Consider the following 12996-nt stretch of genomic DNA (forward strand, 5'->3'; position numbering starts at 1 on the left):
CCACATGAACAGCCACGTACACTAGCACAGCTCCATGGCTGTATCCTCACGAGAGGGAAGCACTCACCTCCTTTGCACAAGCTGCTGGAGTTATCTGGGTCCCCAGGTCTTGCCAGCTGAGTGGGGGCAGGGACTGGAAACACTCTTCTTCCTCACATTCCTGTCAGGGAACCTAATGTCTCATGCCTGTGCCTGCAGCAGACAGCTCGAGTGCCGGCGCGGCAGCAGGAGGCAGGCCCATACTCAGCCCCCACCAGACCAGGCTCACTGAACACACCAGGGATACTATAAAGGCCAAAAATAATAAGTGATACAGTTGAGCGCTTCCATGGTGGCTCTGTGTTACGTCTCAACTGGATTCAACTACCAGGGAAAACCAAGGGAGAAGGCAAGGAACTGTGTACTTTGTGGGTGAGTCACATACCTTGCTGCGAAAAGGGAATAAAAGGGTCAAAATAATGAAACAGCTGGGATACATGCAGTAAGTTCCCTTACAGCTCCTGTGGGAAGGATACTTCCAGTCAAAATATGACTGCTACTGAAAGTCAGAAATACATCTGCCTTTCCAATTACTGCCATTTATTACTGCCAATCATTTAAAGCAATGTGCACAGCTGATGTATAAGACAGCAGGTGCGCAGTGGTTCTCATTTTTATTTCAGTCAGGAAGTGTTTCTCTTATGACAGACAGCAGTGACTGGGACTTAAAGCATCTCCAAGTGCCTTGTGTTCACCTATTTTACCCCAAGTGAAATACTAGAATCCAACAACTTTTTAAAACTCGGTTTTCAAATAACAAGCAGAATAGATGGAGCCAAAAAGCAGCAGGCGCATCTCTTCCCTCAATTCTGCAATCTGACATCTCCAGTCAAAATAATCAAAGCAGATGTGGTTTGATCCTTCATCTCCCCTTTCAAGGTATTTTTCCCTTTGCTTTTCCTCCAGTCACTGAAAAAAAGTGGCTTGCAGATCAATAACACAAGTACATTTGCACAATAAAAACCCAAACCATGGGGTGCATCTCTGCTTTCCATACCTGTCAAATGCAGATGCGTTCAAAGTATCGAAAATAAGGCATCATTTTTCAAATTGAATTTTGGATTCTAGATATGATAAACAACAAATCACCTTAAAAATAGGTATCTACTTGATAAGATTCCCAAAATAAGAATAAAGGACAGTCTTCTTGGCAGGTATTTTAGTCTATGTTAAATATTTTATTTTAAAGTCAAGATACTAACATACTTTTCCAAGAAGAAAACCCAACAAATTTTGAATTCCTAAGCCAAAATGGGTTAAGCTGTTAGAACAGAATTATGAGAGTCAGAAAGCTGGGAAAAAATTATTTCACCACATATTCCAACCAGCAAGAAAGGAGTCTCACTTCTTAGAATGAGAAGTTCACATATTCATACCAGTTACTGGAGACAACCGAATGAATAAACAAAAAAGTAATAGGAAAATTGCAGTATGCTAAAATTACCCAAATATGGACAAGAGGATACTAAGTAGAGCTGGAGATAGTAAAGAAAAATAAAATGAGAGAAACCCTTGGATTCTCTCCATCAGTATTAATCTGAACCGTCTCTCAACAGTTCTATCGCTTGACATTGCATCATTTTTTAAAACTTAAGTATCATTTGCACGTGTCTTACTATGAATAAACTTGGATCCAAATTAAAAAATCCTGGATGAAACCATCACCCTCTTTATCTATTTAGCAAGGAGGAGAACAGTTTAAGAAAAATAACTTCAAGAAGTAATACTTCGGTAACATCTCATCTAAAGATAGAGAATGCCACCTGAAACTTAGGTTAAGATTTCATATCAGATCAAATGAAAGTATCTGCTTGCTTGCTTACTTGCTATTAGAGCTGAATTTGTCCAATCAAGTAAGTAAAAATAAAGCTAGATAGTTGTAAAAGCTGTATGACTAAACCCCATCACTGACATTTACACCAAAAAATGGATGGAGAAGGGTAAACAGTTATCTATACTTTCACAAAGGGTCCGTTTGATATTTTGTGGCAGCATAAAATTTATCTCAGCATATACGTTTTACTTCAGGATTGATTATTTTAAAGGTATAAGCTAGGTATCATTATATAATATAAAGGTATATTATGCATTGCATATTCTGTATTATACTGAATTTGGGAATACAGCCCAGGTGACTATGAAATACTGAAGGAAAATGTCAATGCAGGATTGGAGGTTAAATGTACAGGTGTTCAGAGGCTCCACAGGTGAATGTTAGGGAAAGTTCAGGCTGTGGTTTTTTGCTCTAGGATATGCACTAGCTTTACAGAGAGTATAGATGAAAAGGTGGCAGGAAGACAACCAGAAAAGCATTACTGGGGACTCTGAATCTTCTATTTTAATTAATTCTTCTCCTACTATGAATTACGCAGAATCCAGACACCCTTCATAGTTCAAACTCAGTTTTGTGCTCAGTTTTGTACTTCAAATATTCCTAACCTGGGAACACAAGAGTATCTTCCTCCCAGATATCATAGGTTTATTTTGGGATCCTACTCTTTTTTCAAAAGTTTTATACAACCAGTGACTAGTTTATGTAACTAATATTAAACTTTTGAAAGGAAACACTTTTAAATTGGCATCTAATGTCAGTCTAACTTTGCACTCTACTGCTACCTATAGCCAGAACTCCTTGCCATCCTGCATGTAATGTTACAAAACAAGTTGCAATTGTGGAAGGAAAAAAAAAAAGAAAGATTAATTTTGAAGCTTCCTTGCATTTTTTTTTTTTTCTGGTTAAGTATCAAACCAAAACTACAGATAGCTGGGTTTTTTTTTTCTTTTTTAATTCCTTCTAACTATTTTTTTGGGGGAGAGTGGGTTAGTGAGGAGGAAGAGGATTCAGATCTTTTGACTCAAGAACTGTCTAGGAGTTTGGTTTCCTTGCAGATGACAAGTACTTCCCTGCGTAACAACAGACATCAGCCAGGTGTCCACTCTAACAGAAGCCAGGTTAGTTCCTGAACTGTTTGAAAAACAGTAACTTCAGTAAAACAGCAGAAAGCTTAATGCTTTTGCTGTCCAAACTAGTCTTTTCCAAGCCACTGCACCACATCATGTGGGTCAGTGTTAGCTGGGGCACCTCTGCAAGGTGAGCCACTGTTGCTCTGCGCAGGAGTCCTCACTCCATCTCATTCCTGCTTCCAAAGAGCCCATGGCAGCCCACTACCAGCTATGATCACAAGGCTACTTTGTTCTCCGAGAAAATCCATCTATTTCCCCACAAGTTAATCCTTTGATACAACAGTTCTCCCTGCATACAGAACAAATACTTTACAATGGGAAGTTACCAGCTGTAGAACGCAAATGGAGAAGCTCAAGTGCTAGTTATCTAATACAAACATATATATAAAAAAAAGTATATCCATGGATGTGTATATGGTTATTTATAATGCATACATACATGTATAAGCACACACAGATATAAACACAAGTCCAGATCTACAGTTAAAATCCTTTTTTAAATTTTTTTAAAATTTAAATATTTAAAATATATTTTACTGAACTTAAGAATAACTAAGAGCCCTAATGCTTGCATAAACCTGCACCAGTAACACCTACCTTGAAAACATTTTACAACTACATTTAATTTTAGAGATTTTTTTTTTTAAATAAACCCCAAAAAAATCTCCAGACAGATTCTACATTAAGCTGGAATTGAAATGGGAAATGTGTATCAATAATTTAGAGCAGAAAGGATAAAATTATGGAAATTATCCCCACAGTAGATATTACAGATGTAAAAAGCTCAGTATTTAACTTCAGGTGATTACAAAAATTTTAGCTACCTTTAATGATGGCATGTGTCCTGAAATCATATTTTCCCCTCTATTTTTGAATCCGTATTCTCTTTCAAGCAAAAAGACATACATCAACTGTTCAAAAAAAATGCCATTCAGATAGCTGGACCAGCTGCTGGAAAAAAGTTTAAAGTTCTGAATTACAGTGTACTGTCCCAGACGTTGCCAAAAGTAAATCAGACCCTTAAACCTCAAGAAACTTAATGAAACAGGTGATATATTTCTTAACTGGAAACCACTTTGCTTAGAGTGACCAGCAGCATCTACCTCTAACATCAGTGAAACTGCTCACCTTTGCACCAGCCTGAGCAGCCTGCAAAGGCACACCTTAAATCCCCCTTTCCTGGGGTCCATCAACCACGCTCCCTCCTCACTGGTCACACAGAACATCCCCAAAGCCACTTCTCACCCTCTCATACAGTCCTCATGGCCCTCCGCAGCCTCTGCTGACCCCCAGGCCAGCATCTGGCCCAACACCTCGACCCATTGGTCACTACCACCCATGCCACAGCAAGGGCTGGCCTCAACATGCTTACTGTGTGCAGCTTAGCTCAGCAGCCACAGATAGGAGGTAGCAGGCAGCTGTCACCATGTACAGCTGGCCAGCATCAGGCACATGACAGCAAGGAGCCTCTGCTGTAACCTCTGCAGTACCAGCCATGCAGCAGAGGCTGACAGCGAACATGCTGTGTCTGCCACAGGGCCCCAAGGGAGGAGGAGCAGAAAAACAGCCAAGTGAGGATTTAAGATGAACACAGGTGCGTACCTGCCTTAGAATGCTTACTCGGGTTAAACTATTTCTTCCAACACTTCTTTTAATGAAGAACTGATTTACTTTTACAAAACTTTACTAACACTTGCATTGCTGCCTTTTATATGGCGATTTAACCATACTCAAAGTCTGAGCAAAGACATCTCATCAAGGAAGCGAGCAGGTGCCTGTGAAAGCAGCAGGTGAGGGCAGGCAGAAGAGCTATGCTTGTTCTCAGGACCTTTTCTCAGCATTCTCTCTCTATTCCTTGGAGACAATGTGTCTCTTTCTGCTGATTACCTGAAGAACATCAGGATATTAAAGGCTCTATCTACACTTACGTATCTAAATCTAGGCTGTCTTAATGTCCCTCCATTGTCTTTTTCTACTCATACTCAAGAAGCAGAAGAGGAGAGGGTACTTCTGAAACAGATTTGGTCACTTCATAATCATGGTACGAATGGGGGATGACAGATGTTTATTTTAATTAGAGAGGGTACTATTTCTGGAGCATTTCATTCCAGGTTACATGAGAATCTGCTGGAAGAAACAATGCCAGCCCCCGAAAAATGCAGCCCAACACCGAGAATGGATGAATTGTTCAGGGAAATAACCAACATAATGACAGGCATTAGTGCAGAGTAAGTGTACACACACTGAAGACAAAATAGATGATGAATTTGAACATAAAAACACCCTATAGGTCACAGATAGCAGTATAAAGGGAGCTGTTTGATGTTCCAGTATTACAGTCCAAAGAAAAACCAGCAGAAAGGAATGAAGAAAATGAGTATCTGAAAGCTGATTCGAGAAGATCCAACAATGTAGAATTCGTCTGCAGCTAAGCAACAACCAGATTTGCAACTGTATGTTTGGATCAACAACTCATTTACTTCCAGCTAGACCACTGTGCTGGCTCCCATGTAATCCAAACAACTCTGACACACAACATTAGCTATGTGAATTATAACATGCAATGGGAGTATTCTAAAACAAAAGGGCAAATCAGAAAAAAATAAATGAAAAAATATTACCATACACAACAGCTAATACAAAGTACTACCCTATGTTACTATGGCTTTGGGTGCTGTTCAGCACCACCATGTTCTCGTCATTGAGAGAAAACAGAATCTCTGTGATGGAATACGCTGACATAACGTAAGGACACACATCAAGGTGATGGGCACTTCTGGTCTGTCAAAAATGCTACTGCAGTTTAAGCAGACATACCTTAACTAGCTTTGCAGCTGCCTGCTAGCAGCATGGGGTCATTCAGAGGCTGTGAAACCTGTCCTAGAGTGAATAAATACTCAAATAACTACCCTTGGCACACTGCACTGGATAATTACATCTGACAATCTTTTTCATGCCTTCAGACTCACAGGGATATGTAAGCATTATCCCAGCCTGCTACACATTTCAAATCTGTGGTCCCCAACCCATGCATAGAGGCAATGCATTACACTTAAGACATTGCATTATTACTCATTCTCACAGGCCATCACCTCTACTACAGCACACATCAAGCAAGCAAAACACAACAGCTTCTATCAATGCTTACGAGCCAGCAAACATGCGTGGTATCAAAACATTAGTGCTTCACCATTTTAATGTAAAAATTATTTAAATGGCATTTTAAACCATGGATATTGCAAGTTTTAACAAACTCCTATAAAGGGTGCTAGCAGTAGAGCATTAAGTGGAGCACAAACAAAGCGGAGCTGAAAGGAATTGAGACTTCCTATTACGGACACAATTACTGACTTCTGGAAGGCCATGATCCAACATTGACAGCCATTTAGGCAGTTTCAGGACCAAAGGATGTTGAGAACAATCTTTAACTGAGAACAAAGAGCATAGGCTTGTCCCTTAGTCCTGCGTGAGAAACAGAACCTGGATTATTAACTGGCACTTTCAAGTACCCAATGTGTTAGAAATAACTGGGGAAAAAAATCATTTTTCAAAATGCTGAAAATATTCTATAGATCTCATCTGAAAACTGTCTCTGCATAAGGAGCTTTTAAAAGGCATGGGAGAAAAAAAAAAGGCAAAATTTAAAAAATTGAAGACAAGAGACTGAAGACAAAAAATAATTTAGTCTTGCAGAAGAGAAGAAAGAGGTTTACAGAGCACCTGACATTGTATTTCAGTCAAAAACTAGTTCATAGCATATGATGTGCTTGAGGCAAAATAAATCAATGGAGTGTTTGAATTTACCGACATTGCAGAGGGCCAAAAATCATTACTGAAGTCCCCTTTCTTATGTACAAACTTCAGCTAATTTAGCACTGAATTTAAAGGTCTCACTGATACATAGACGTCACAGTTTTCCTTTGATCTCATCCCTCTCACTTGGTGCAGTATTTTAAGCAAGGAATGCAGCAAGGAATGAACAACAAAAAAATATTTATTTACTATCATTTATTTTTAATCCTTCAAAACTAAAAAGCTTTTTTTCTGTAGAAATGACAATTTAAAACATATTGACACTAAAATCAGTTAATGTCATTGTATTTCTTATTTACTGTTTGGCTTGTGAATGCTTAAGATTTGTGTTCTTATGGAAATAGGAAATTCAGTAAAATGTCAGTACAAGCCCTTAGATCTGGGCATTGATAGCATGCCCTACTCAGTCACAACACAGGTCCTCTTTATCCCAGAGACAGCTACATACTATGGAGTATGAGGAGGATACCAAGGAAATCCTCAATGCCTTGAAATGCTTTTTTTCTATTAAAAAAAAAAAAATCAAACAAAACCCAAAAAACAACCCAACAACCTTTCTGTAATTGCACTGCTAAACTGTTCTATCCAAGAACACTTCATCTCAGCTTCAAGCTTAAACAGATTCATTTGAAGATTTGTTTCCCTGGGGATTAGCTGCTGGCCTGCAGGTAGCCTTGTTAGTTGCCTCTTAATTTTCCCTCCCTAGACAACTCCAAACGTGCACCTGTGACCCCACCTTCCTTACAGTAAGTCACATGACAAAGTGAGTCAGCAAAATATGCCTTAACGATTTCCCAGAGAAGCAATGCTTGTATAAAATAAATAAATAAATAAAAATGGCCAGAATGTGTATTCTCTTACAATTTTTGGGGGGGTGGGGGGTGTGTGTGTGTGTATTTTCCCTGTTTGGATACATACCAGATATGCATATTCTGGTTTCATTTACACAAACACTCAGAATCCATAAAAATCAAAATACAGAAAAATCAAAATCCTCCTAACAATTTACCATTGTGTGCTTTATTACTATATTTTTCACTCCATTTTAAGGTGTTTTCCCTAGCTGTAAGAAAGAAAAATGGATGTCATTAAACTGTTTTCATTAAGTGCGTGACACAGTTTAGCAGGTTTTTTTATCTATCCTTAATTCACTATCATTTTCCCTCCACCGCTGCATTATTCATGTATGTCATCTTCTTCTAATTCCTGTGACAAATACAATTGTAATGACTGTATTTAGGATCAACACTTCCCCTCACGATATTAGAAGGTGAAAAGTTAAAGCAGCTGCGTCACTTGGCTCTGCCTGGTAGCTGGTCAGGACGATAGCAAGGCAGCCATGGAGAGCAGGCAGCAAAACCTGCTGCCTGCAGGAAACAGGTCTGGGCACACACAGGAGCCAGGCAGCACCAACACAAGTTACCGCTTCATTAATTTTACTGTGTTTCAGGGAGGTGAAGGACTAAATCACCAATAAAGGCAGAAAAGCGTACCCTATCATATTTTAGATGTACTGGATTAGGTTTACTTTACATCTTGTAAAACGTTTATTTCAAACATAAGCACAAAATACACATAATATTTCATTTAATATTATTGATTTAAATATTAGACTAGACTAAATGTTACACTGTTATATACAGGAAATTACTTCTATACATTACAGCCCGTAATTATTTGTATTATTGAGAAACAAACATGCTAATGTATTTTGAGCTTTGATCCGTTTTAAAGTACAAATCATTTAAATAATTCATTTTGTGTTTTCTATATGACTGGAATTACCCATTGTTATAGCAGGTTGATTTTGGCAGTGCCTTTGCTACTTTGACTGTTCACAAGTTGTCTTACAGTTTCAGACGGTGTCAGACCTAGAGACTGTATCTTATGCCAGCTGGAGTGAGAACACTGGTTTGATGTATAGAAATACAGTTTTAAAAAGTCAGGGTCTGCTAGCGGTTTCTCTACAAACTACACTGGCAACTGTGCTAGAGGTCATGAATATTACATAAGGGCAGTCCATGCACTCAAGCCAGCATCTGTAAGCCAAATTCCCATAGCAACACTCACATAGATTTACTCATCGCTAAGAGATGCATCAGTTCAGCAGTTAGTGCTGCACTGCTACCCCGATTAGTCTGCAAGATATTATTACTTCTTTTAAAGACTGCAGTTACTGATAAAATTCAACACTTCACCTGAATTTCAGGGTAGCCTTTATCATTTTCCTATGAGCAGAGAAATCTTACAAAAAGCAGCCCTGATAAACTGAAACTCTCGATTACGATCAGCAACATCTCTAAGATACAAGGCGGAAGTGAAGAAGCGGGCTGCTTCTGTCGAGTTTCTGCTATAATGATCCCAGGATAGCAAGATCAAACTTCAAAGAGATTTTCAGCATCTCATACAACTGGCAAGTTCCAGCAGCTCATCAAAATACTGTTTAGGAACTCTTAGTAAATATCAGTGGATAATTACATTTTCAAAAAAACCCCACTCTTTGGCTTCCCTGTTCCAAGTTTTCTGGCCTGATGAAGCCGTCTGCTGGTGCATTACAGTCCTGTACTATTTATGGAGCTGGTCCTCACCATACAATCAGGTACATAGCTCAATGATCTGGACTCCTGAATTTCTGAAGAACCCTTGTAAAACAGGTGGCATAAATGGGTAGAGGCAAAGCTGGCAGAGGAAAAGGAAACATAATAGGAGATGGATGGGAGATAGTGAAATAAAAAACAAGGCAAAATGGAGGAGGGGAGTCAGAAAGTGAGAGAAATACAGATCAGGTAGATCTGAGAAGGGATCTCAATAGTGTATTTAAATATTTAAATTAAAGATATGAAAATTAAAAATGTATCTTGGAATACAGTAATACACTGAGGTCTGGCAGACAGCATACAGAAAAGAAACTAGAACGAAGTGATAAATGAATGCTAACAAATAAGATGAGCATGATTTTTACAGGCACAATAGTATTTAAAGACATAGCATAGATGGAAAAAAAAAAAAAAAGCCCACCTCCTCTCACTGCTAAAACCTTCACAGTCATAAATGGATCTCTTGGAAAATACAAAAACACTGAGAAAGAACCTAAAGCTTATTTAGTATTTCCTTACTTTAATTGTCACTATCTGCCAGGAGTGTGGAGATGGAAGGAGAAATCTTAACTCCTAGAGCATATTAGTCACTGTGTCATTTAACACAAAAACTGTAAAGAAAGTCAGTGAAGTCTTCAGGAAAAACTTTGTAATAGATTCTCCCTACTTACAAATGACATGCAGGGACCGATCCTTTACTGAAGGGAGATGAATAGGATCTGTGAGGCCTGATTCCTAGAACTATAGTTTTGAGTGCTGTAGCTATCTACGGGTAAACTTTCACAAACATCTTCAGTAAGAACTCAAAGTTTTAACCCTATACACTGCAATAAATCCCTACATTCAATAAAAGAAATGCACAGATACAAATAAGATTGTTCTGAAATACACAAGTCAATCAAGTGCTTTTTATGGAAATCTAATTCTAAGCAATTTTTACTGGAAAGTCTATTTTCTACTGCTGTCTGGAAAATCTTTGTAAGAGGTCTTATGCTGTATGTTAATACATTAAAAACATTTGTATTAGTAATGGATGAGATGACAGCTCTTTAAAGGTGAACATTTTATGAGTCTGTAACATGAAAGAACACCTTACCTTTGCTTTTTCCAGCTGTGCCTGGGCCTGTCGCTCTGCCTCTCTCCGCACTGCTTCCCTGTCTTCTTCCAAAGATACATCTGAATCAGATGGACGGCTGGTGTAGGAGTCCGCCGAACCCTGCACAAGAAAAGGAAAATTATGTCACAAGTTGTTTTGGTGTTAAAAAAATAAATAAACCAACCAGAGAAGTGGGTATACACCTTGCATTTTCTCTTTATTTCTGTATCCCTGAAAAGAAAGTAAATGCCCAAAAAGGAAAGTCACTTAAAAAAATTATGTCTAGGTAAATATTTTCTTCTGGAGAGTTTCCAAAAGTACAGGTGTCTTTCCTGGTGTTTTATTTCCTGCACTATCCCCATGCTCTTATTTGCCTGCTTTTCAGCAAGCAGAGCCAGTTGCTCTGTAGAGTAACAGCACTGGTGCAGTGCAGGGCTGAAGGACACACAGCAGCTTCAAGGATGGCTCCCTAGAAATTAAAAGTCTAAACAGTGACAGTACTGTCAAGGAAACAATTTTATAATAAAAATGCAAATTCAGGATCAATAATTACCATTACACAATATCACCGCTAACCGATTTAAACTCTGCTACCCATTTTAATTTTAGGGCAACCTCTTTACCTGACACACTTTCCCCATCAGAACTGCAAATGGCTCATATCCATCTCTGCCCCTCAGCAAAACATGCAAATGACCACAAATCAACTTCCAACTAATAAAATCCTTCTGGACTCAACACATGTCCCTGTATCACCACAATGGAATCAGCCACAATGCCAGAACAGCTCTATAAATAATGACAGCTCTGCTTTCTCTCTGCATCTCCCTGCATACAAAACAGAGTTCTGCTAATTCAATCAGAATGAAAACAACTGTCCTCTCCTCACTGCCTTTTTCCCTCTCCCTCTCTGCAACACATATCATATATGCCGATAATGAAAACGTAGGGCTTACACAGATATCAGAATTCTTCAGACGTCCTCCTTTGGCTCTTTTCAGAAGCCTGATCCAGGTGGCCTTCATTAGCCAGACAGCTCAGTTATTGTCCGCAGCTGCAGCGCCCGGCACTGATCTCATAAAACATGTGCACACTGAGCACCGCAGAATCACTGTTCCTTTCCTATCCATGCTCTGCTGTGAGAGCCTTCCTTCTCTTCCCTCTGCCTTTCAAGCTTGCAGCCTCACTGTTTCCAAGTATTCTACTGCAATAAAATTCTCAAATTTTCTCATGCCAGTAAAGAAAAAAAAAAAAAATCCAAAAAATCCACACCACCTCCAAAAATCTCAACTTGAATAATAAACACATAAAACAAACCAGGCTTCAGATAAATGTTGTGAGGGATGCTTCGGCTGATCATACACTGAGATCAATCACAGAAAAATACCTAGGGCTTTTTCCCTTCTGTTTTGGGGGGCGGATTTGGCTGTTAAAAATAGTGCTTATAGGAGAACCTTTCAAAATCCTGTGCAAAATGTATTCAGTGACATTTGCAAGTGCAAAGTTCATTTCATCTCTTCCTAGATTGGCTGGGGGAGGGGTAACAGGCTGTTCATATCACTGGGCATGCTCCATATGTGCAGCCTTTTACGCAGATGCTCACATCACACCAGGTTGTTAGCCTATGCCAAATTGCCATTTTACATCTCAAGGGTAAACAGCTGGAAAACGCAAGGTCCCTGTGAAACTGGAAGAGCTGGTACAGCCTCTCATTCCCGTCATGTATGTCTGCTGCAAGCCACGTTTCCCTTGGACGCTCAGTTCTGTCACGCAGCACTTTGCTGCAAAGCTCTGCCCTCTACTCTGAGCTCTCTTACAAAAAACATACATCCAAAAATATGCCTGTTGAGCAGGAATTTAACCCCCTAGTTACTGCTTATATTATTCTGAGAGCAGAAGAAAGAAGCAAAGAATAACTACAACATACCACTTTACACATAAATATTAGAACCTGATATGGCAAAAGTGAAACCAAACATTGAATTTCTGTATTCTGCTTTTCAGATTCACTCTCTATCCTTTCATAAACTTGACCAAGGGAAGAACATGCTAAGGCATGGTTTTCTCGGGCATTTACGATTCTCTAACAGACATGTAACGTTCTAGCTGAAAAAGATCACTGTAGCTGACTGCAGCACCTGACTTTGACATAAATTCACAGTTAGAAGAAAAACAGAGGATAGAGATTACAGCTGAGAAGTGTGGTCAGGCATGTGTCATGGTATGTCAGCGTGTCCCAGGAAGGACCAAATCCTGCCACGATTTGTGCTGTGTAACAATGAAATTGCCCCATCACAAGTGATGCAGCAGCCTACTTTTAACCACTACTAGAGCAAAAAATAGCTGTCACTAAGCTGACAGTTTAAAATAAAGGTAAATTTTAACTTTCCGAGTGTTTTATTTTTTTCTGTCCTGAAGCCCATAATAGTTACAGCATAGGGTTTAATAAGGTGCCTTTAAACTGACATAAAGAAAATTATTCTCCAA

The 12996-nt window shown here is 39.1% G+C and overlaps 1 protein-coding gene across 11 annotated transcripts in view; it reads right to left on the reverse strand.

The window, feature by feature from the left end:
- CACNB2 (calcium voltage-gated channel auxiliary subunit beta 2) overlaps positions 1–12996 on the reverse strand; it is a 255148-nt gene that overhangs the window by 76522 nt on the left and 165630 nt on the right. For 7 of the 11 annotated variants that reach the window (XM_055708405.1, XM_055708407.1, XM_055708406.1 and 4 more), the window contains one exon: positions 10510–10629. In XM_055708405.1, coding sequence (XP_055564380.1) covers positions 10510–10629 — 120 coding nt within the window. Of the gene's footprint in view, positions 1–10509; positions 10630–11465; positions 11997–12996 lie in introns of those variants that run through there. The other 4 variants (XM_027800555.2, XM_055708412.1, XM_005432153.3 and 1 more) reach the window with 4 other exon arrangements.

Source organism: Falco cherrug, chromosome 4 (genome assembly GCF_023634085.1).
Source record: "Falco cherrug isolate bFalChe1 chromosome 4, bFalChe1.pri, whole genome shotgun sequence".
NCBI lineage: Eukaryota > Metazoa > Chordata > Aves > Falconiformes > Falconidae > Falco > Falco cherrug.